The 25,623-nt window shown below is 32.7% G+C and overlaps 1 protein-coding gene across 1 annotated transcript; it reads left to right on the top strand.

The window, feature by feature from the left end:
- The first annotated feature begins 4,083 nt into the window (after positions 1-4,083).
- Positions 4,084-21,060, top strand: LOC118183257 (uncharacterized). Its single transcript, XM_035352732.2, has 2 exons — positions 4,084-5,705; positions 19,552-21,060. The coding sequence occupies exons 1-2, from the start codon at positions 4,512-4,514 to the stop codon at positions 20,095-20,097; spliced, it is 1,740 nt and encodes a 579-aa protein (XP_035208623.1). The 5' UTR covers positions 4,084-4,511; the 3' UTR covers positions 20,098-21,060.
- The last annotated feature ends 4,563 nt before the right edge of the window (positions 21,061-25,623 follow it).

The following is a 25,623-nucleotide window of genomic DNA, read 5'->3' as shown; positions in this document are numbered from 1 at the left end:
AAAAATTGTCCATTTTTCTATGTCAACAAAGAGACGTGAAACACTTAAGCATTTCGTTTATTCGTAGAAACAGAGCTGCAAAATTTTTAGGTATGTGCCTATTAGGTGATTTTCTTTGAACTTATGTATTGAAAGAATTTTAATTTCGTAGAAAGTCTAAAGTTCTTATTTCTTAAGCAGACCAAATGATTTCTCTAAACTAGAGCTTCTCAACCTTTCTTGTCCTAAGAACACATCATGGAACATCTGTCGGACTGCGGGCTACATTTTCAAGGTGAATTTATAGCTCGACAGGGTTAATAATGCATACACATAGAAAAGAGATCGGTCGTATTTCACTGTGTGCTGTATCTGTGTTGAACTCAAATTCTATTTCATTAAAAATGAGGAAACTTTCACATAGAATTTTATAGAAAACTAAAACATTTTTATTGTGATCGCACAGCGGCGGGCACTCGTTAAAAAATCCGAGAACCCCTGCTCTAAACAGTTATTCAAACTGCTTTTTAACTGATGATGAAATTATACCGATTATTTAAATATATATATATATTATTCTCGCAACATGGCGGTATTCAGATTAGTTGTTGAAGAACTAGAAAAGAATGAAACTACTGGTGCAGATGTTTTCAATTTCAAGTTCATCAAAATTTGAGAAACGTATGTACGGGGGTTGTAAATTAAATAGTGGCAACTTAACCTTGAAACTCGCAGAGGGGCGGGCATGCGCAAATAGGATATGGGAGCGGTGAGGTGGCGCTGGTGTCGATGTGTAGAGTGCAAAAAAAACATTCGATCTGCTTAGAAAGGTAGTTGTTGTGTGGCGTTAAAGTGAGGAGTATCGTTTCCATCGCTCTAAAGCATGTTTTCAAAAGGTAATCAGAGCTCGTGGCTTAAAATCGAGATTGCCCATGACAAAAATGCAACAGAATGCTATCGAGGATTAGTGGAAGCCTGTGGCACTAATGCTTTATCGTATAGGACAGTAGCACGATGGGATAGCATTTCGTTCGAGTCGGAATGAGACTGCAGATTTGCAACGCACAAGTCGGCCCTCCATTCCTCAAAAGCAGATTGTCATCCTGAGCTGTCTCCTTACCATAGACCGCCGATGGACTTTCCGAAAATTATCCTTAGAGGTTGGTCTGAGTCATCAAACGGTGTGGCGCATAAGGAAGAAATCTCTCAACATGAGGAAAATTGCTTTCCGCTGGGTTCCACATTGACTAACCGAAGTACAGAAATGGCACTAGTATTCACTGGCTGGCACCCACTTGGAGAGATACCGTAAGGAAGGATACGCATTTCTCGCCATTGATGAGACATGGGACGAGCCTATGAGCCTGAATTAAAGCGTCAGTCAAATGAATGGCGTCACCAAGGTTCGCCACGTCCACAGAAATTTCGACAGGAATCCAGTCGGGTGAAGGTTATGCTGATTATGGCATACGACTTAGACGGTGTGATTCTTACACATGCTGTACCTGAAGGACAAACAGTTAACGCAGATTACTATTGCCGATTTCTACAGCACCATCTGCGTCCGGCTATGCGGCGCAAATGTCCAGCTCGTTGGTCGCAAACAATGTCACTCTCTTTTTGCGACGGTAGCAGTGGGAAATCCTGGAACACCCTCCCTATTCACCCGACATGAGTCCTTGTGACTTCGATCTGTTTCCGAAGTTGAGGGAACCCCTCTGAGATCACCGATTTCATGACGTTTCATCTGTACTCCCCGCAGTAGAGTGGTCGGTCGCTCACATCAACAATCAACACCTTGCCACTGGTCTACAACAGCTTCCCGACACTTGGCAAAAGGTTATAAGCTTTGCTGGTGATTACATAGAAGGAATGTAATGCAATTGTTCATTAAAAACTGATTTATACCTATGTTGCCATTACTTAATTTATAGCCCTCGTAATTCAAAATCTATAAAGATTGCAATGAATTATTATTTTTTCTTTCATCAATCACTTACTTAGAATACTTTGAAGAAAATTTCACATTCGGTAAACTGTCAATTTTAAGTCTGTTAAATAATTAATTTCTAACATACCAGAAATTTATTGAAAATTCGAAGCTTAAAAAAAAAAAAAAAAAAAAAACTGGATTTTGAATATGGAGGATAACTTTTTTCATGAAAGAAATTTAATCTCCTCCTCCCCACCCAGAAAAAAATCTGAAAGCTTTCCGATTTTATATTACGCCCAAAGGGGCGTTTTTTTCAGTTACGCATACATACTCGTTTCGAGAGCAGTTGGGCTAAAAATATTTAAAAATATGATACCTTTAAAATTTCCGATAAACAGTCTCGCGCTAGAGATAAAAATATTTTATTCGTATAGTGTGTTGCCGCTGCTCGTTTCGAAACCATTGAGTTTCTTAATCAAAAATTCGTTAACGTTTAAGAAATATGAAATAGATAATTAAACAAATTCGAAATTCAAGATTCAGGCTTCCAGGTGTTCATATTCGGGTGGAGGATTACGTTATTCACAATTTGATGGCTCTAAGTATCGTTATTTATTCACAATGCATATAAATATGCATACGTTCACGCAGATTCGTCATGATTTAATTTCTTAAATATAATACAGGGTGATAATATTTGGTGGCAACAATTTGAAAAGTGATACAGCGGCTTATAGTGATTTGAGATAAAATGCCTTTTCTAGACTAATAGCTCTTCTGAGCTAACGCCTCTTTGGACTTAAAGAAACTTTGACTATATTCAAAATTCTGAACATTTTACAGAATCTAAAGTAAGAAGTGGTAAATCGCACAAGATTTAAAAAAATGCTTAGAAATATATGAATATTTAAGAACAGTTTTTTATATGTATGCAGTTTCTGTAGCATCAGCATACTGTAAGAGAATTCTTAGTATCATGTCAACCAAATGGAGAAATGAACGAAATGCGTGTTGAACTTATAAAAAAAATTAATTATTTATATATTTGAATTTGAAAGAAAATTTGCTGAAAAAATAAAATGTGATGCACATTTTCTGAAGTCTGTATATATATAATTTTAAATATTAGAAGTTTATTTTAGCCTTAGTTTTAAAAGCTTCAAATATTTTTTTAAAGTTTTGCTACATTTTTTGATAATTTAAAAAAAAAAAAAATTAATGATTATTCTAAGAATGCATCTTTTGTGTTAAATGAATCGATATATTATAACCTAAATTACTAAACCTCTTCGGATTGTTTTCGAAGTTTTAAACAAACGATTCTCCACATGTGCATTAATTCTAAAATTTATTATATTCCAATGATTTACAATAATAATAAGAAGGAATTAATGGAAATATGGGTATTTTGCATGCTTTATTGCAACTCGACATAGTTGGCGACCCTAGTTCAGACCCAGCGAACGAGTTAACTACTTCGTTAGTTTTCTCCACGTTTAATGAAAATATTAATTTTTAGGCATACATGTGTGTGTTTTTTTAATTTCAACTTGCATTTTTTATAGACATTAATGGTTTTTTTTTAACATTAGATTAAACTCTAGTAATTCATTTTGAAATATTTTTTACAAATTGATTTTATTATTTTATAAAATATACAATATGTGGTTATATAAAATAGATAAAAGTGAAAATTTCTATCTGTTAATGTTTTATAAGTTAAACTTTCTGATCGAAAGTGCCCTAGGGTGTAACTTTACCGTTCCCATCCTGAAAGATAATAGGAATATTTTATTGTGACTCAGTACTACCTCTTTAGAAGGAAATCAGGAAGATCAATATTTGCGAATACTTGGAATGTCGCTTGCGTTATTATGTATCTAATTCCGGACACCCCCGTTACGGCCCCTTCTTGCCATTCCCTCCCACCACATCCCGGACGCGAACTCAGTTAAAGATAAGCCCTTTTTTATTTTGAAAAAGAGATAAAAAGTTCTTTCATTCGCCTTCCTCCCCTTTCGTTGAATTCCATGCACAGAAAATTCTTTTGAGTCGCGATGTGACCTTTCGACCCGCACCGCTGTCACAGGATAGGGTCGTTTTCGTCAACAATCTGCCACTTGATAAGCTAAGAAGTACGTCGAGGAGTGGAGGCGGGGATTATTGTAAGAAAGAAATCAACTCGAGGCTCATTATGGAGTGTTATTTAAGGTTCTTTTCCAGCTAGAATTGCACGATCTGGAGCCAATGGGAATTAACTTGTCTTTTGGACGTCATGCTTTGAATCATCAATTAAAGATGCGGCAGAAGAAAACATGGATGTGGTAGTCATTCCTTTGAAAGTCAACAAGATAATCAATTCATTCTCAGAAACTGCGTCAAAAGAGAGCGGCAGCAAAGAGAAACAGCATTCATTAAGCCAGGATACACTCAGAAGTCCAGACGTGACAGCTAAATTTCATTTTGCTGAGGGACTGGAATTACTGAGTGTTTATATATTTGCGTTAAGAGCAATCGCATGAAACTCGAAGCTATAAAATTAAATCTGTAGAACGGTTTAGGAATTTTATTATTAGCATTTTCGCGATCAAGGAAGAAAATGGAACTTTTTTCTCTCTTTTTATATTTCACTCTAAGTGGAATACTAAACGTCGTTTCTTGCAACAGAGAACGTAAAATTGCCGAAATTTTAGACGGTGTTAAAAGAATCGAAGAACATCTCAAAGAAGAGAAAATAAGAGAAATGTCAAATTTTCTAAAACTGGAAACTACTTTTGAAAAACTGAACTCCAAAGTCGAACGAGCTTTGAATATCATGGAAAACTCAGCTTCACCTATTCCTCGCAGTAGGGGATCAACAGATATTGTTCCTGGCGGTATACAAACTAATTTGGAAGCGATTGACACGCGATTACGTAGTTTGGAAGTTTCAGTGTCTAGTATGGAAGACAATGTGGCGAAAATGAATCTCGATGTTGCCAAACTGGAAGAAATAGACCGCAGAACGATTCAGCTGAAAGATGACATGAACACAAAGCTGCGAAAGATGATGAATGTAATAACTCAGCTTTACGAATTAAATAAAGATATGAAATCTAGCATGAGTAGTCCCAGAAGCGACACTCAAGGAGAATTAAGGAGTGAATCTGGATCCAGTTACGCCACAGAATTTCTCGTCGAGAACCTGGAAGAATTAGAGAGGAAAATTAAAGAACAATTTAGTATACTCACCAGCAATATACGCTCAGAAGTAACCAGCTTGAAAATAATGACATCTAGTATTAGCTGCAACAATCCATCGGATAAGGAAGACGAAGAATGGTTGACACCTCAAGACAATGCTCGATCGACTGCAGGAAGACAAAATGCAAGGGCTATTGATAAAGTAGAAAATTCTTTGGATAACTTAGTAGAGAGCCTGGGGAGGTCTACGAACGAAATACGAAAGGATATTCAGCAAGGAATGAAAGATATCGATAAAAAGTTAAACAATCTGACTGTTCTCGCTAAATCTGTTCCACAGTGTGATCCTCTGATCCCTTCAGATTCTGTGGCCAGTAGCAGAAGTATCGCTCCAAGTTATGCAAAACATCCTCAGCAGGTTGTAGATGATCAGAAGTCCACTAAAGGTGAATCTTGCACTAAAAACGTGCAAAACGTGCAGAATCCGAAATCATGTGCTGACTTAAGGAAAGGGGGTGCTACATGTGATGGTATTTATGTCATTTTCCCACAGAGCGTTAGAGCTGTGAGGGTTTATTGCGATATGACCACAGACGGTGGAGGATGGACGGTAAGTTAAGAATTTAGTATCTGATTTTTTTTGGCATATTAATGTTTAATTTAAATTAGTTATCTCACTAAAATGTGAATATCTCATATCATTTGTTTGTCTTTTCTAAATATGATAAATTTCTCTCAGAATTTTTAGGTAAATACATACTGGTCGTTTGATAAAATGATGTCAGAATTTTATTCGCTTTGTACTTTGGAAATACAGATAAAAGCATTCAAATATATATTGTTTCACAAGAATATAGTAAAGTTAAATTATATTTAAATAATTCTCTTGCGCCATTGCTGCAGAAATTTGAATTTAACAAATATTCTCTATTCGTATAAAGCTAATATAAATTTAAAATTTAATTAAGAAATTGTAATTGCAAAAATAAAGAAATAAAAAATTAATTATTGCTGCGAACTAACTTACAGTATCATTTAAATTCTAAGAGCATATGTAAATTATTTGGAGGCAACTTCCCCTTGATAAGTCTGTCTCCTGCCTGCTCAACAATTATTCACTTATGCAATTTAATTTGGTCTTAAAAATTCCTTAAAAATCTTTTTTTAAGTTATTTTTTTGGAATATTATATATTTTCCATGATTTTTAGATACGTGCACTTAATTTACATATATTCTTAGAATTTAAATGATAAATTAGTTCGCAGCAATAATTAATTTTTTATTTTTGCAATTAAAATTTCTTAATTAAATTTTAAATTTATATTAGCTTCATACGAATAGAGAATATTTGTTAAATTCAAATATATATATATATAATATCGGAATTAAACTTCCTACCTTCCTACCAATTTTCGGAATTAAACTTCCTACCTATGGGTTCACTCTTTTTAGATACTTCTACTAAAATTAATATTAAGAGATAATGTAATCAATATTTCTTTGGAAAATATATATATAAACAATATTATACGCTTTTACCAGGTAAAAATTAAATTTAAAATGATCCTCCCGGGAATGAAAACAACATATAAGGGCTTTAAAACGCTACGAATAATAGACACATCTAAATATGAGTTAATTATTTAAATTTTAAGATTTTGTTTTAATGCGTGCATAAAAGGTTTAGGTAACTACATACTGGTCGTTTGATAAAATAGATTGCTTTATAATTTACAGAAAATAAGCAAAAGAAATGTTCACAACTAAATTTCACACATTCTCTGGTTTCCATTCAAATAAATGAAGTTAAATGCTTTTTAAAGAAAACACTGCAGGTCTATCGTTGTTAGTAACACATTATTCTGTCGAAAAAGCTTAATTCCTGATGCACGGAAACCTACACTTTTGTCTCCAGAAATTCATTCGGCTATATTGTTTTCAAAGTTTAGTAGCATGTCTGTGTTTCTGAAGTATCATTGCACTTGGAAATTCATGAGTTAAAAGGGAGTTTTATCAATTAAAGTTCCGTTAAGGGGGGGGTGACATGCATTTCTCACTGACTATTCAAAATCGGCAAAGTATGTAATCATTTTTTTTCCTTTTATTTTTACATATATGTATTAAAAAACAAGAGATAAGAAATCTGAAGTTTCATGAGAATATCTTTTCCATTTAAAATCCTTTGGGGCCCACCAGCGGCCGAGCGGTAAAGTCGCTGAACACTGGTAGTTCGGTCCGAGGTTCGAATCCCGCGAACGGGCTGGCTGCATGGGTGTTTTCGTGGTTTTCCCCATGTGTAACGTGTATACGAGCCAGTTTCCCTTAGAAAGTCCTCCACGAAGGCATCCCTCCCCTTAGGCAGATAGCCCTCGAGGCTTTGCCGTAATTAAATAACCTAACCTAACCATTTAAAATCTTCAATTCTCACTCTATCTTTATAAAGAAAATAAGGCTTTTATTTGCATGAAAATTAAATTCTCGAAAAGTAATGAGTGATAATCCATAACGAAATTCGTTTATAAATTATGCGCAAATTATCACTGAAATGCGTAATTTTCTGCATAATCTTTGGAGTTAAAAACGGTCTAATTGATTATCAAGGATATAAATCTTTATAAAATAGTTTACTTAAACTAATTAAGTTAATGTTATATTACCTAAGTAACCTTTGATATCTTGGGTAGAACGGCTGGTGAAATCACCACGAAAATTCCGTCACAAGAAAATATCACGCTGTGAATATCAAAATTTCCTTGCTAAATATACTATTTCTGTGACTAATAATAAGTTAATTAATTTATTAATAATATATTATAAAATTATTAAATATTTCAGAAAGCAGATAAATATATATAGTATACATTTTATTAAACAGTATGTACTTGAATTTCGTAAGCTTGTTTTTAAATAAACTATTGATATCTAGTGTTTAAAAGATAATGTAATGCAGAGTTAAGCTTTTATAATATTTCTCTTTTACGATTTCTTGATGCTCACATTATATATTTAAAAAACTTGAACTCAAATAGCATTTTGATTAATTTCAGTAATACTACAAATATTCATAAAAATTATGTTGGAAAATATTTAAATAATATTAGTTAAATATGTTTAAAAATAATGATTTAAATTATTAAGAAACGCGTTTATCGCTTTCAAATCATTCAGTGTCTTTCAAATAGTGTTAGAAAGACAAATAGAAGATCTTATGGCTCATCGAACGGTAGCACTCTGGAAACTGGTGTTTTGCTATAGCCGCGTAGAAAATAAATTAAGAATCTTATCTTTCGTGTCGATGCCATGCTTGACAAATCACGTGGATGATAAATGCATGATAGAATAACTTAACATATCGACTCAGAAATTTTGAAAAAAATATAAAGATATTTCTAATGTCGAAAACATTTGAATTTCAAATAATGCAAATGATGTTTTCAAATCCTATTCTTATGCATAGGACCGGCTTTAATACATTTGGTGCTTTGGCCGAGAATATTTTTGGCGACCTTCTAAAAATCCCTAAACAGCTTTTTGAAAATATTAATACATAACGCATAATTAAACTGCAGCCCATATCCGTGGGTCGATTAAAGTTTTGGTATTTGAAATTATTTTGCAAATAAAGTGCATTCATTTACTAGATAAGAAGAATTTTTAATTCCTTTTAACTTACTTCACCTCCCCCCCAAAAAATAAAAGTTTTAAACCAATTTAAATTAAGAATTTTTAAGGTATTATCATTTTTCGTGTCTCCATCATCAAAATAACCTAATCTCTCAACAAATTAAAAGCTAATTTTTCGGGATTTTTGTCTGCAATTTATCTTACGCAGGAAGTAAAATCAGTATTATTTACAACATCCTTTTCCTATTGATAAAATCATCAGTTCATTCAGTCTTGTGATTTATCAGTCTTTGTAAACTTTAATTATTTAAGTTTACAAGAACAATGCACTCCATTCGCTACTGTTGTCGGTATATATAGTAGTATGTGCCATGCGAAACATACGTTCAGATGGACCGTTTCATAACGATGTTGCACTTTTATGTAAGACGGCCGTTGTTCGAAAAGACAGATGCCTTCATAACGGAATAACGGAGCGTGAGCAGCTGAAAATCAGTTTATCGCTTGGAACTCATTGTCAGCACCCTTATGCCTTATCCTTGGCGTATTTTATCAGAATATGCGTACGTTTATCCAAATCCAATCTTTGATAGACAGTACCGCGCACTGGAGATAAAAATGTTTTCTTCCCTACAAGTGTTGCCATTGCTCGCTTTGAAATTGTTGAATTTTTTAATGAAAAATTCAGTAAAGCTTTACAAAACATGAAATAGATAATAAGAAAACTTCCAAAAGTCCAAATTTCGGCTTCCAGATGCCCATATTCAGGTGGCGACAAATTTGATGGCTCTAGGAACCGTCGTTTTACCACAATACATGAAACATACATACATTTATGCAGATTCTTCATTATTTAATTTCTTTAAATATAACACAGAGCGATTATATTTAGTGGCAACAATTTGAAAAGTGATTCAGACTTTTAAAATTTTCGACACAAAATGCCAAAACTGCTCTTTGGGCTGAAAAAAGTGAACTAATTGTTTGCTTAATTTTGCCCGTAGCAAATGCAGGATATTCTTTTAGTAATATAGACTATTTAATATTTTCTTCATTCAATATTTTATGCAGAGTGATAAACAGATTTGCAAAAGGAAGTATCGAAAAAGACATCAAAAGTTACGATTTACAATATTACTTATACATCAATTAATAAAACTTTGTTAAAGTGAAGTTTGTTAAAGTTACTTTTCATTTTATTTTCTTTATTTTTGCTATTATGATCTCCCTGACCCATTGCCATAAAAAGCATTATGCTTTTCCACCATCAAAAAATTGTTTGGGAACCTAAAATGTTACTTCGCATTTGCGTTCCTTGCTAGAAAAAGTTGGCAATGTTTTCTGGAAAAGCAGATTTCAAACAATGAATAAACTAGAATAGTAGTTCCCAAAGCATGGGTTACGTCGTAAAATAACTTTTGTTGATGAGTGAAAATATATTTTAATATTTTTATTATTATTTTACAGTGAAATATATTTATTCAAATTATGAATCTTTAAGGTATTTCTCCCCGCCTTCTTAGCGAGCCTCCGTGGTGTAGTGGCCAGCACACTGAGCCGGTATTTCAGAGATCCGTGGTTTGATTCCCGGCGAAGGCGATTGCTAATTTTTAATTTCCTTTGCTTCCGAAATAAACCTAATGACTCTACAGTGGCGCCCGAAGTAAAAGGGTGTTGGATGATGATTCTCCTCACCCAGGATTTGGCGAATGGGTTCCCTAGAAACCTCAGTCGCCCTTTAAAATGGGGAGTATATAAAGTAGTTCTCCTACCTTCTTGGCGTGCCTTCGTGGTGTAGTGGTCAGTATACTGAGCCTGTATTTCCGTGGTTCGATTCCCGGCGAAGGCGATTGCTAATTAATTTTTCATCTTTCCTGCTGCGAAAAATCCTAATGTCTCAAATCAATTTATTATTATTAATTGACTTAATTGCTTGTTGATCGTTATTCATATTTAGTTATCACTAATCCGTGATAGCATAATTTTCTTCTCGAATCCTTCTTTATGTTGCATAGAGAGCAACATTTTCTAAAAAATTTCCAGAGAGCAACTTTCTCTTTTCCAGAGAGCTCGTAGGTCATAATGCTAAAACATTTGGGAAACACTAGAAAAAAAAAAAAAAAAAATATTAAATGGGAAATGGTATTCTAACCATTCCATTACTAACAATAAAAATGCTTTTTTATATTTGAAATCGACAAAATGATAGCCGAAAACAAAATCGATAGGATATTTCTGCTATCGAATGAACATAAGAAAAATTGAATATTTGATAGAATATTGAAGATTTAATCTAAGACATTTTTATTAATTTGCGGTCTATATTCACTCTCGCTTTCAAAACAAACAAAACACAAGAAAGACAGTAAACTAAATTAACATTAAAAAAATCTGAAAGCTCTCAGATTTTATATTACATCCAAAAGGGCGTTTTTTTAGCGTTTTGTGTGTTATCTTTATTGATTAAGTATCAGGTTCTTCGCACTTAAACTACATAAAATTCAATTCAACAGCAATATCAAAAAATATTTAAAAACAAGAAAGCAGCGTATCTTTAAAATTTCCGATACACAGTCTCGCGCGCTGGAGATCATTTTTTTTCGTTCAGAGTTGCCATTGCTTGCCTTAAAATCGTTGAATTTGTTAATCAAAAATTCGTTAAAATTTTACAAAATTTAAAATAGAAAATAAAACAAATTCAAAATTCAGATTTCCAAGTGCCCATGTTTGGTTGGAGGACAACGTTATTCACAATTTGATGGATCTAAGTATCGTTGTTTCTTCATAATACGAGAAACATTCATACAGATTCTTCATTATTCAGTTTCTTTTAATACAGTACATGGCGATAATATTTGGTGGCAACAGTTTGAAAGGTAAATCGACGCAAAATTTCGTTTTGAAATTAATTAAAAATTAGGTTTTAAAAAGAACTATATACAACCTTTAACCTCTTATATGTTTGTCATTTCCGTGAAAATAAAATTTAATTTATTAAAATGCCTAAACCCGAGAAACCCAACCTACACTTTTGTTCTGACAGACGAAAACTTCAGCACCCTTATCTGAGTCCGCGCTTTATCATAAAGGTGCAGGCCGCTTTACGCCAGTCCACCATTTTTCATAAAAGTTTGGGCAGTTTTTCAGCGCTTTTCCTAAGAGTACCTTATGCAAAGTATCTGTTTCTCATAAAGGTGTCGAAGACTTATTTCATCCCCTGCTTAAATAATCAGTAATTGAAATGAAAATCGAACTTGCATAAGGTTCCCCGTACCTTTATGGAAAATGCCGGATTGGCATCAGGTTGCCGACGATAAGTTTTTTGAAACTGATCCACAGATTGCGTACGCTCTCTTATTCAATATCTGATTTGGAATTAATTGTTAATTTTAGCCATAATAACACACTGTTCAATATGCTCCTCTCTCTCAATATGCATATTTTTTAACTCGTATACAAATTCCCATGCAGTAACAAAATCATTTAACTGTTGAAAGCATCCATTCAAAACATTAGCGGATTGCTCAATGGAGTGTTAAAAAAAACTGTTCTTCAAACAATCTTTTTTTAGCCCAAAGTGGCAATTTGCCCAGAAGGGCTATTAATTTTGTTTTGGCATTTTACGTTGATTCACTACAAACGGCGAATCGCTTTTCGAATTGTTGCCACCAAATAATATCGGCCACTATTATATTTAAAGAAATTAAATAATGAAGAATCTGCATAAATGTATGCATATTTCTCGCAATGTAATAAAACAACGGTACCTAGAGCCATCCAATCTTGAATAACGTACATCTCCACCCGAATATGGGCATCTGGAAGCCTGAATTTGAAATTTGTTTTATTATCTATTTCATATTTTGTAAAGCATTTATGAATTTTTGATTATGAAATTTAACGATTTCAAAGCGAGCTATGGCAACACTGTACGGGGGGGGATTATCTCCAGCGTGCGAGACTGTATCAGAAATTCTAAAGATATGCTCTTTTTAAATATTTTGTGATATTGCTGTTGGATTAAATTTTATGGTTTAAGCACAAAAAACATGATATTTAATAAATAAAGGTAACACACAAAATGCTAAAAAAAAAAAAAAAAAAAAAAAAAAAGAACGCCCCTTTGGGCGTAATATAAAATCTGAAAGCTTTCAGATTTTTTTTCATTTTTTTTTTTTCTGTGTGTGTGTGTGTAGGTTTTTTAACAGCTTCTTCATGAAATCGATGTTTCTCGTATCTTATGTTCTTTAATAGTTCAAACATGGCTCAATGTCGCTTTACCTGTCGCAGCGATAGCAGTGTGTTTAGAAACTTTTTTTATAATTTTTTCAAATAGGAACAACATTTTTTAAGCAGTTGTGTAAATCTAATAAATTAGGACTTGAGAGTTAACTAGTTTTATTTATAACATTCATTTTGGAAAGAATGTCTTGCTAAGTTATTAATAATTTTTAAAAAATGAAAATAAAAAATTTTTCACTTTTCTCCAAGTATGATTACCTTCTAAAGTTATTGTTTCACTCTTCTGAGGCATAACTAAAGTACATAAACGTCGCAATACTGGTATGTTAGTGCTTTAATGCTACCTATTCGGCTTCTCACTAGTGTCACTCATTTTTTAAAAAATAAATTTTGAAATAATTATTTAAAAGTTTTCCACTATTACTAATAAAGAAAAGATCAAAAACAATTGCAAAATTGCGAGTCAAAAAATTGCAGAACTTCAAATGAAACATTGATTTTACGGATTATTTTTCAATTTCGCTGAGCATTAAATTATAATTATGATATTCGCATAATAATGATTATTGAAAGTTTTTTTATTATAGCAATAATTATAAAAAATTATAAATAATTATTAAAAAAGTATTAATTATGAAGTAATTTTTTTTACCAAATTTTCCTTTGACGCATACATATGTTTGTATGTAAATATACTGCTGGCCATTAAAATTGCAACACCAGGTAGGAATGATCTGACGAACGTCAAAATCAAATGAAAGAAAGAAGAGGTTGGGATATGCAGATGATTAGTATTTCAGCGCATTTAAATGACACAGGTGAGAGAAACGACATCTGAAACACTGCATTAAAAAAGAAAAGTTGTGTAGTAGATTTCTCATTCGGAAAGCACTCTGTAAGGTCGGAGTTTGTTCAGAATATCGTGATATGCCTCGAATAATAAAAAGAAATGCTTATCAGCAAGTGTAGGAATTCGATACAGGCAGGATCATTGCTATCTAGAGTACGGATTATCATTCCGTTATATCCCCCGTCGCACTGGTCGCCATCCAACCACCACTGTCACGCGAATATGGAATCAATGGGTTGAGGCTGAGGGCCATACTGAGCGTCATGCAGGATATCAACGCCCTCCCCTGACTAAGGCCTGAGAGGACAGACATATTGTGAGGTCAACCCTGCAAAACCCTACAACCATATAACGGGCCATTAGACAGGAAAAGGGCATGTTTGCTGCACGCCCTTTATCCGCTCGTACGGTGCGTAGACGTTTGCAGCAGCGTGAACTATCACACACAGCGACCATTATTTCGGCTTCCCTTGGCAATGCAGCATAGAGACAAAGACAGCGACACTGGTGCGCCAGACGACAAAGCTGGATTCAGGAGTTTGACAATGTCGTCTTTTCAGACGAGTCCTGGCTCTGCATGCAGTATTCTGATGGCCGTATACGTATCTGGAGGCTTCGAGGAGGCTGCACGTCACTTGCTTGCTTTCGATATCAGCGTAAGGACACTGCACCTGATATGATGGTTTGGGCAGCCATTGGGTACACGACACGCGCATGTCTAGAGTTCGGATCGACAGTAATTTGAACGCAGATCGGTACATTTCTGAAATCTTACGTCCAGTGGGTTGTGCCCTATCTTCGACGCCTGCCAAACGCCACCTTCCAACAAGATAATGCAAGTCCACATGTTGCAAGTCGTGTTCTGACTTTCCTCGAAACACAGGGTATTCGATTGCTGCCTAAGCCTGAACGGTCTCCAGATTTATAACCCATTGAAAACGTCTGGTCATGGGTTGCTGAGAGAGTGGCCCGCCATCTCTCTCTCCAGCTAATACGGTTAATGAAGTGTGGCGTGAACTTGAAGCAGCATGGAATGAGTTGGCCGTTCTGTCATCGAAGAGTCAGTTCAACTTCATGCCTAACCGGGTAAGGGCCGTTTTCGCTACCTATGTAGCTAGGGTTCCCACCTCTCCCCGAATTCAGTCTTGAAAATTAAGATCTCCCGGAAGGAATTTAAAATAAATATTACTCTCCCGGAATACCGAGTTTTTCGAAAATAACAACAAAATGTGCACGTACGAAATGGTTGAGAGTATCGAAAATCACACGACTGCGCTTGGCACCCAAGAACGTCTATGTCAATACAAATACTTTACGGCAGCGATCTACGGTGAGCGGAGAGTAAGCGCCTTGAGTCGTGGTTTCATGCCGGCGTGTCGCCCTCATCCTCTCATTTTCAATCCATTCTTTCATTTAGTCTGCAGTTAGCTAGCTATCTACAAACAAGTGCGTATTTTGAAATTATTTAAATGCTTTCATAATCATGTCTAGTGAAAAAAAAACGAGATTCTGATTCTGCAAGTAAACAAGTACCAGCAAAAAAAAAAAAAAAGACAAAATATTTGACGTTGTTTCAAGACAAGTGGTTAACTGAATTTGTTAGCTTAAGAAGAGAGACAGCTTTAACGGAGAATGTAAAGTATGTCGGAAAACGGTTAATATTAAGTACGAGGATGTTAGAGCTTTAACTGTACATTCTCAAAGCAAGAAACACCAGTCGTTAATATTGAATAGGGATTCTTCGCAATCGGTTTAAAACTTTCTCATGAAGAAATCTTCAGAAGAACAAGACAATATATCAGCAATTGAAATCACGTCAGTCAGCACCATCACAATTTTAATAGCTAGGATTGCACAAATTGTACAGCACTCTATTTCCAGATTCAGCTTTTACAAAAACGATTTCTTGTGGTAGAACAAAATGCACAAGTATTTGCGAGAGTCTGCTTGCTCCTGCAGCTCAAAAAATACTTTTAAACGAGGTTAAGGAAGTGGAGATTTTTTTCAGTTCTGACTGAAAAGAAACTTTTCTTTCTTCTCCCAGATTTTGACAGCTAAGAGGTGGCAACGCTAGTGGTAGCTGTTTTTACTGATTTCGCACACTTGTAAACCACAAAGCTGCTTACAAATTTAATCATTTTGTCTTCATGCTATACTGTTTACGTGCAATAAATATCTTTTTTGTATTTGCTTTTCTTCATGGTGTTGCAATTTTAATGGCCAGCAGTGTAATTATAAATTTCTATGTTTCTTACTGCAACTTGACACTTGATGGTGTTTTGATTCTGATAAAGTGTCAGCCTTGAAGAGAAATTACTGCAAATTATCTTCATCACAAATCGTCGATTCTCATCGGTTAATCAGGTTCTTTTCTTATGAATTTCCAATTGAGAAAGAAAGCTGTTCACATACAAATGCATTCCTCCCCCCACAAAAAAGAGATTATTCTCATTGCAACAATTCGCCACTAATTTATTTTTTGACAAATACGAAGAAAATATAATAAAATTTGTATCTTCAAATCTTTAAATAAGATTTACATACACTGCAAATTAATTAGCTTCATTTACAGATTTCCTGGTGCGTATTTATATTTGTTTTTAATCATAATGGAAATAATATAAACTCGGACTTCTATAATTAAAATCTTTAACTGAAATATATTCGCAGGCCGCCAGCGTGAGATCATTGTTCTAAACCCGAATTTTGAATTTCCAACCTATTTTTTATTTATTTCATAATCCGTACAAAACTTTTGGTTAACACACTAAGCGATTTAAAACCAATGAACGCAGATTCATTTCAATCATTATTAATTATTAGCTGTACATGTGAAATTTTATTAGCTGGATTCATTAAAATTCTCATATGTACGTTCCTTCTTTGTAATAATTATTTTAGGTGGCTAGCCGAAATTTGAGAGCATTATTCTATTATAACCTTTTAGATATTGGTAATTAATAATTTTCAGCCTAAAAGATCGATTAGTCTCGAAACACAATTTTGCGTTGAGCATTTTAAATATCATCCAGTGTCACATTGCTTCATTTTTCATTCGAGTTTGTTGCCATTCAGCAAAATGTAAGATTTAATGAATGAAACCTTTCAAATTTAATTTCTCTGTTGTGCGATTGTTACTTGTGCTCAATTGTCTGACAGTAGCATCAGTCCAAGCCCCAGGTGACAGTGCGATTTCTCTCAGTTCGGTCCCTAATTCTGGTGGCGAGCACCTCGGGGGGATTGGTCCGAGGATCTCCCACCCTTCTCGCCTTCCACCAAACCACACGAGAGGACTTTCAGCTCGCCGCATATTTAGAGTGCCGCACCGACACTATACATATACAAACATCCATGCCTACGCAGGGCTCTTCGGCACGGCAGTCAGCGACGCTAAACACTATACTGGTTGGGCGGCTTAATTTCTCTGTTATTGATTAAAAAATAACAGCTATTTAAAAGCATCACATAAATTGTGCAAAAGCACCTACAGCAAATTTGAGAAGGTCTATGGACAAAGCATTAGGGTAAGAAGATAATTCTCTACTGACAAGTATTCTCCTATCTTTAAATTAAAGGAGGAAGCTCAAGAAGTACCGTTTTTTTCATCGAATTGGCATTGAAGTTGAGAAATGAACTCGGCATTAAGAGCAAAACTAATTGTTTTCACCAGGTCAGACAACAATTTCAACATTAATCAGAACTACAATAATTTTGTAGCGTAGGACCGATGCTAAGCTTTTTATCGCACGGTGCGATATCCGTAGCTCCTAAATTCTCAAAATTTCTCCACCCTTAAATGCTGCTACACCAGTTGCAGTGCCTGTGGCATCGACTTCGCCTTCATTTTCCTATTTCCATTTCGTGTTCATTGGAATGTCGCAAGCATAGTTCACTTAGAAGTAATGAAACCTGATCAGATTTACACTACTATTTTCTTTTATCAAAAACTTCTATGATCTGAATCACGCTCTTTCTGCTGAGCATCCGGCGTTACACAACCAAAGTGTTACCCTGTCCCACACAACAATGCAAGACAACAAACGCAAGACCCAGCTAAAGACTGCAGAATTAATTGGGATGTTTTGCCCCGTTCGGGTATAAGACACTGTTCAGACAGATTCTGATCTCTATGACACCTTTTATGGGAGGCATCATTCCGAAATATTAACTAAGTCAAAATAAACGTTTTTTTTAACCGTGTTTTTTTTATAAAGAAAGTATTAAGTCTAGAATTGTGTATCATTATCGATAATGATAGATATTTTGTAATTAAGCCATTAAATATTTTCTGATACTACCGTTTTATGTTTGTCATTCTAAAACGACATTACTTTCTGGACAGCTTAACGTTCATTGACTTCAAATGAAATAGAATTGCTTTACATTTAGCAAAGAAAATCGTGTCCTTGCAAAAAAGAAACTCAAAAATTTGGGAAAAAAGCAAGCTTAGTTTGACATACATTCCGGTCGCCTCGAAATCGATAGTTTTATTCAAAATTTGCTCCAAACTATAATTGCCATTTCGCTTAATTTAAAATTTTATATGAGCGTGTTTCTCTTACAATTTGAGAAAAGAAATTGTAGACAGTCTACGCTGAATGACATCTTCCAAATTATAAAAGTATATTGGTTTTATATTATTCCAGATTAGCAACAAGAATATCCAACTACATTCTGTTTCCTATTTTTGCTTTAACAAAAAGGACAACACGGAAAGCTCTTTCGATCATGGCAATATTAACGCAAATTATTACATAAGCAAAAGGTTTATTCCAGATTCAGTTTATGCAATTATAAATAACAACATGCAATAATAATAATTATAAATAATAATGCATGCAAATATTTTGGCTATTATAAATCTACCAATGGCCAAGTGGTTAAAACGGCTGAAAATAAGCAGTTCAACCTGTGTTCGATCCTAAACGAATGCGCTAAGAACATCGTTGGAATTCTCTGTGTTAACTCAAATACGAGCCAGTTTCCTTCAGAATATCCTGCATGAAGGCATCCCTTCATCCATCCTTAGTCACATACTGACATCCTCAGTCACATACTAACACCCTTAGTCATTTACTAACTCATGAGTGCTTTGCCATATATAACTGAACCTAATCTTTGGATCCTTAGTCACATACATAGATACATTTTGTTTTGTAAATACTAAAATAAACAATTGTGGAACTCAAATTATATATTTTACCCATATAATTTCATCATTTATCTGCAGATTCCCACTGCGCCTTCATTTTCCTATTCCCACTTTTCTTTAGTACACTCAAAGTCTTTAAACACTAGAAATAATTTCAACAAGGTCATCAATCAAATTGGAAGTTTTGGCGACTTTGTTGAAATCCTTTCCTAAACTTAGTTTTCCTGTTTTGCAGTGTTAGGAATCAGTCTTTTCTAGACAATAATTTTATCTTCATTTCATAACTCATCAGATTTTATGTATTTTGTTAAGAAATAATCACAAGTTTTCTAATTATTGAATTGCCTTTTGAGAACGATGCACAAATATTTAGCGAAATACATAATCGAGAGCTCATTGGATTTTTGAATATGTACAGAGAAGACATTATTCTTAAAAATAATATCAAAAGACTTTCTGTGATTATCTTCCGATTACTTATGATATTAAAGCTATATCGAGTACTTCTCTTTATACTTTTTAACAAATTATGAATTGAGTTGCGAACCTTTCTGTCTTCCTATTCAGATTTTTCTGCTTTATTTTAGGTGCTCATGAGAAGAGGTGAGTACGGTGATAAAATGACAAGCTTCAATAAAAACTGGATCAGCTATAAAAATGGTTTCGGGGATACGGAAGGTGAATTCTGGCTCGGAAACAATGTCATACATCTTATGACAACGGAAGATGAAAATATGCTTAGGGTTCATTTATCTGCCTTTGATGACGATGAAATCAACCTGGATTACGGTTTTTTCACTATTGGAAATGAAAGCTCTAATTATCGTCTGCATATTGGCTCTCCGATAGGAACACCAAGCACAGCAGCGAACAGTTTGCTTTATCATAACCAGCATCCGTTCAGTACCTTCGATCGCAAAAATGACAAATTTGAACAGAACTGTGCAGCAATGTACAAAGGAGGCTGGTGGTTCAATGGATGTTATTTCGGTTTCCTAACTGGCGAATATTTCAAAGCTGAAGACAAGAGGGAAGGCTGGCAAGGAATTTTGTGGTACGACTGGAAAGGCAACGCTGCATTAAAAGGGGCAGAAATGATGATAAGGCCGAAGAATTTTATTCCGAGAACTTAAAATATTCACCTAACCATCCTATTTGTACACCTTTTCTTCTTCTTCTTCTTCTTTTTTTTTTTTTTTTTTTTTTTTTTTAAGATAGTGAATTCAAGCTGTGCCAAAACATTTCTTAAGAACTTAAGATAATGTACAGATGCATGTTATGATATAATAATACTTGTGTTCCAACTGATGTCTCATTGCATGATACATGCATGTTATGATATACCAAACTAAGTAATCGTTATTATTTAAGACGTTTTTTTTAAATAGTGATTTTTTATACCATCAAACACACTTCAATACAGCATAATAAATGCTTTCAATTTGTGAACATATCATTATTTGAAAGAAACACAACTTCCTCGCAGAACAAATGATCAACAATAAAATATTTATAAATGAAACATTACACAAATGTATGCAGTATTGCAAATATTCTGCCTACCAAAGAGTTCATGTGTAATTTTCTCAGAAATGTGAAGTAACTGAATTATTCAGATACTCGTTATTCGTATACATAAAGAGTATGTTTTAAATTTGGTTAGAAATTACAATTTTTAGGTAATTAAAAAATAACTACAGCAACTTTGTTAATCTTAAAAACTTATAACATTTATTGTTTGAGTTAACATACTGGACTTAATTTTCTTATAATTTAAAAATGAAATTATTCAACAAAATAAGTTACTAAAACAAGAAATCTCCCACCTTAAATAAATATTCATTATTTTTCCTAATGGTCAACAGAATTCTAATTATATATACTTCAAATAAATAGTTTATTTTATTTAGAACTATCAAACTTATTGTTACTTTACGTACTACATATTTTAACTTTTCCACTGAGTGAAAAATTAAAAGATATTAAATTTTGATCTTAATTAATTGACATTATCTACACACAGATCATGATTTTGCATCATAAGAGAATATCTTAGATTTAGTTGAAGAGTGATAGATTTTTGTTTAAACGGGGGGGGGGGGGGGGAAATTCTTTAATTTAGTACAGAATATAATATGAGTATATATTCAATTTGGATCCTGTGTAAATAAAAATTTCTTTCTTTTAACTAAAATAGAAATATACCGATTTTATGCAAATAAAAAGTAATTTTATTTCTTAATGTTGTAAAAAATGCATTGTTTTAGAAGGTGTTTTGAATATTACTTTTTTTCCTGTTTTATAATCTCTGTTGGGGAAGGGAAAGAGAGACACAAAATATTAAATTTTCTTGCATGCATTATAATAAGCAGTGTACATTTAGCTTTTGGAAATAATTATCTGGCTGAATTGTAATTAATGTTAATCTGCTAGATGATAATCTGCTGAATTAAGAACTAAATTTTTTAAGGTTCTTTAGTAAGATTAATTTTTAAAATACAACAGGTCATATCCTTAATAGTTCGAAATCATGAATACTTGTGTTAAAAATTTAATTTAAAAATGCATCAGATAACAATAATAAATTAAAATTAGCATATAACTTTTGAATCAAAAATATATGAAAAAAAGCAATTAATTAACAAGAAAACATCATACAAAAGAATGTGAAATATTAAATATATTTTTGGTATTTCCTTTTTTATGTAATTATGATTCACTTTTTTTTATCTGAGTATGAGGGTTTTTTTTTTTTTTTAAGTTTTTAATTTAAGTGAATTATATCTAAAATAAAATCATGAAAATTTTGACATCATTGTATAAATCTGTCTGTGTATAGTATGAATTTGTCCATTATTTTAAAACACTGTTATATCTCTAAACTTCATTTACATATTTTTGAACAAACTGGGACTCACCTTATTTTTTTTTAATAAATGTACAAAATATGTGGTATTTTTCGTTGTGTGTAAGGAGATGAGAAATGTGGATATTTTTTCCAACAATGTACAAAAGCATGCTAATGTGTTTTTATACAAGTTTTTCCTGTTAGTTTTGTTTCTTTATTCTAAGTCTATGACCAAATTTCTCCTTGGATATATATCTTCTTGTACCTTTAATACAGTATATAATTGCACATCTTCAAATATTTAAACCATTCTGACATTATACCATTGTATTTGTTTTGCTTATAAATGAATTTTTCCATGTTTTTATTAGGATACAGATTTCTGGGACAGTCTTACTCATATATATTCTAGACTCCTTGGGTAGAAATAATATTTATGAAGCATCAGTTAATTTCACAGATGATGTGTAGTCTTCAGTGACTAATTTTTAAAGAACTTAATACTTTCACCTATCAACAGCTATTACTTGTAATTTTGTAACATTAATAGATTTTTTCCTTCTTTACATAATTAAAGCACATTTGCCTCTTTATATACTGAAAACATGATTATATTAAATAATTTGAGAAAGCAACTGAGTAAATGATTTTGAAACATATGCACTGATATTATCAAACTGACACTGGAAATTTAAAACAATGGTTAACTTTCTGCTCCTAAAACATGTGCCAGTAAAGTGTGCGAGGATCTGATTAGAAGGTACAAAGCCAGTAAAGAGTATGAGGATCTGATTAGAAGGTAGTAATATCATTGGCCACTTGTTATCAGTACTGGCAGTATAATGGTGTATATAATTATTGTATTGGCTTGCATATATTCATAGGAGATTCTGTGATGGCTAAAAGGTAGCAGAAGAAAGTCCTTGATTCCATTAAGAGAATGAATACTGCTTGGCATTATTTTAATGGATAATAATGTAGTCTACACACAGCAAACCTAATGAATGAACACATTACTTGAAAAGAAATGGCCTTCACATTCTCATCCCTGTTGAAAATCTTTGAAATGACTTTGGATATCCTATTTCTCCCTGCATACTTCCCTCCAATCAAATGGAAACTGTGCTATTAAGGGAATGACAAATACTGGAATGTTGCTGTACAGCTTGTATGAAATTCAGAAGCACTCACTCCATTTTTAACCCAAGTTTTGTTTGTCTACATTAATCACAATTTCTTTAATGTAGAAATGATGATGCTCATGTATAAATGATCGTATGTCTGTCTAAATACATATTAATTATTCCCCCCCCATGAATATGTAGCTTAATTGCCTACATTCATGTGATATTTTGAGTTAAGTTGAATTTGCCATTGCATGTTTAAATTTTAGAAAGTCGTACATGACTACAATACAAAACATACTCCCAAAGCAACAAGTAAGTAAGTCCATACCTTTATAGTAAAAAGTAATAAATAAAATGAATTAACTAAATTAAAAATATATCTTCAAAACAATACAAAAAAACACAATTCCAAATAAAAATTCATATGAGATCTGCGATGCATTACAGTTGGAGACAAGCAGAAACTGTACATAAAACAAAGATGAAATAAACTACATAAAGAAAAATATATAACAATTGATAAAAGCAAAAGATGTATAAAAGCTATATGTATAAAAAAGCTAATATGTAATAAAAACAGAATCAATGAATATCATATGATTAATATCTGGAATTACATGTTTTCAATTGCATAAAAAGATATTATTTTTCATGCATATTTCAGATAAAACACAAGGCACTGAGATTCCCCAGGAAGTTGCATCACATGTGGAATACCTGAAGAAAAGTGCAAAAATAATAAAACAATCAAAATAATAAAGAAAATAAAGATTTTTGTCACATATTTTTTTACAGGTTTATAATTAAAAGAAAATTGCTACCATTATGGTAAAGGTATATGAAAAAACTTTAAAAAATATAAATAAAAAAAAATAATAATAAATAAAATAATAATAATAATAATAATAAAAACAAGCCTATCTAATGACGCTGATTAGATTTCTCATCTAACAAGCCTGATACACAAAAATATTCTTATTAAAATATCGGAACAATATACATGGTTTAAGTTGTCTCCATTTCTTCCACCTATATAAGATTCTATGCTCTTTGCCACATCTTCTGTTTTCCAGACATCATGTTTCTTTTCTGCCCAGTCTTTCACCTATGAACTATCCCTAAAAACTACTGTTATATTCTCAATTGTGAAGAATTTTAGTTTGTCAAGATATTCAGGCCAGGGCTTGGCACAGAGTCATCTACGTAAGATATCTCTAATATTTGTGATTTTGCTTAGTAAGAGCATTAACAAAAGCATTTTACATGGTTTTCATTTTAATATGCTTCCAAATAAAATCTTACAAAATTATTTTATTACTTATCTGTTACCTAACAATACGTTTCATTCACTAAATTTTATTTCCTAAACCAAATTTTATCTTTATTCTAATCTTACATTAAAATCAAATTGTAATTTTAGTTTTAATTTTAATATAAATTCATAAATGAAGCAATATTATACCATTACATAAGTTGTTTTTTAAATTATACAACAATACTAATTCAGAAGTCAAACAACAAAAATCAGCGTTATACCTACAAAATTTTCACAGGACTAGTTTCGATGGTTTTACCGAACCTTCATCTTCAGCTGCAAAACCGCAAATGAACAAGATAGGAAATAATGATTAGATAAGATAAGAAAGCCTGAACAAGAATAAGCAAGTGGCGCAATCTGTTGGCGAAACCAGAACTAAAACATAATTTCTCTAAAAGCCCGGCTTTTAGAGAAATTATTATTAGGGAAATTTATAGCAGCAAAATAACAGACATAATTTTATATCTCAATAGTTTTTTCATTCTTGTTTCCTGTCAATTTATGGATACCAGTAATGAATATTTAAAAAAATTATTTAAGTATCTGAAACTTTTACAATACCTAAATTAGACATACAATGACAAAATTAAAAGAAGAGGGAAAAAAAAAAAAAAGCTGTGTCAAGAACTTGATGGTAACTTTATGATAAACCAAACATGAATAAAAGGTTAAATGACATATACAAAAAATATTAATCATAAATATATAACTCAGCATATTACATGAAGATTTTAGTATCTATTAAAAATGGAAATTGCATATAATTGGTCCACATAATCACCCTTCGTATTCTACAGAAAAATACTTGTAATAAGTGGGCACTATAGCAAAAATGGATCAAGATGCTCTCATCAGTTACAGACTGGTATTCTAATGGATTAGTCACGATAACACAGAGTCATCATAGTATAATCATGAACTGTCCACATGCATGTAAGTATTAATAATGAGTCCTAAATAACATCTAACTAATAAGGTAATAATTAATAAAACATTCAGAATTTTTAATTTTTGAAACAGATTACTGTATACATATATAATCTCTGCTTTTTTTTGGCCTGCAAGGTGTATAAGATACAGGTGACTTTTTTTTTAAATCTAATCGTTTTACAAATATATATTTTACAGTTTATTTTACTCAAACAGCTTTTATAGATACAGTAAAATATGCAGTTTGTTTTAATATAAATTTAATAATGCAAGCTTAAAAAGGATATCAGTGGATCCTTATTACATCAACACACATGAAGTTAGTTTATAAAAATTAAACAAATCATATTAAGAATAGATAAATTACATCTTTTAATGTTCAATTTTGAGTGAATGAAAAAAAAAAAAAAAAAAAAAAAAGAAAGAAAGAAAGAAA

This window comes from Stegodyphus dumicola, chromosome 6, assembly GCF_044657685.1.
Source record: "Stegodyphus dumicola isolate Sdum_Otavi_A_Nest chromosome 6, ASM4465768v1".
In the NCBI taxonomy this organism is placed as follows: Eukaryota; Metazoa; Arthropoda; class Arachnida; order Araneae; family Eresidae; genus Stegodyphus; species Stegodyphus dumicola.
Note: the sequence above shows the minus strand (reverse complement) of the source record. Positions and strands in the feature narration are given on the sequence as shown.

Excerpts from the sequence above, each read along its gene's own strand:
- LOC118183257 (XM_035352732.2), top strand. The coding sequence starts at position 4,512 with ATGGAACTTTTTTCTCTCTTTTTATATTTCACTCTAAGTGGAATACTA. Across the intron at positions 5,706-19,551 it reads CAGACGGTGGAGGATGGACG|GTGCTCATGAGAAGAGGTGA; the intron begins GTAAGTTAAGAA and ends GCTTTATTTTAG.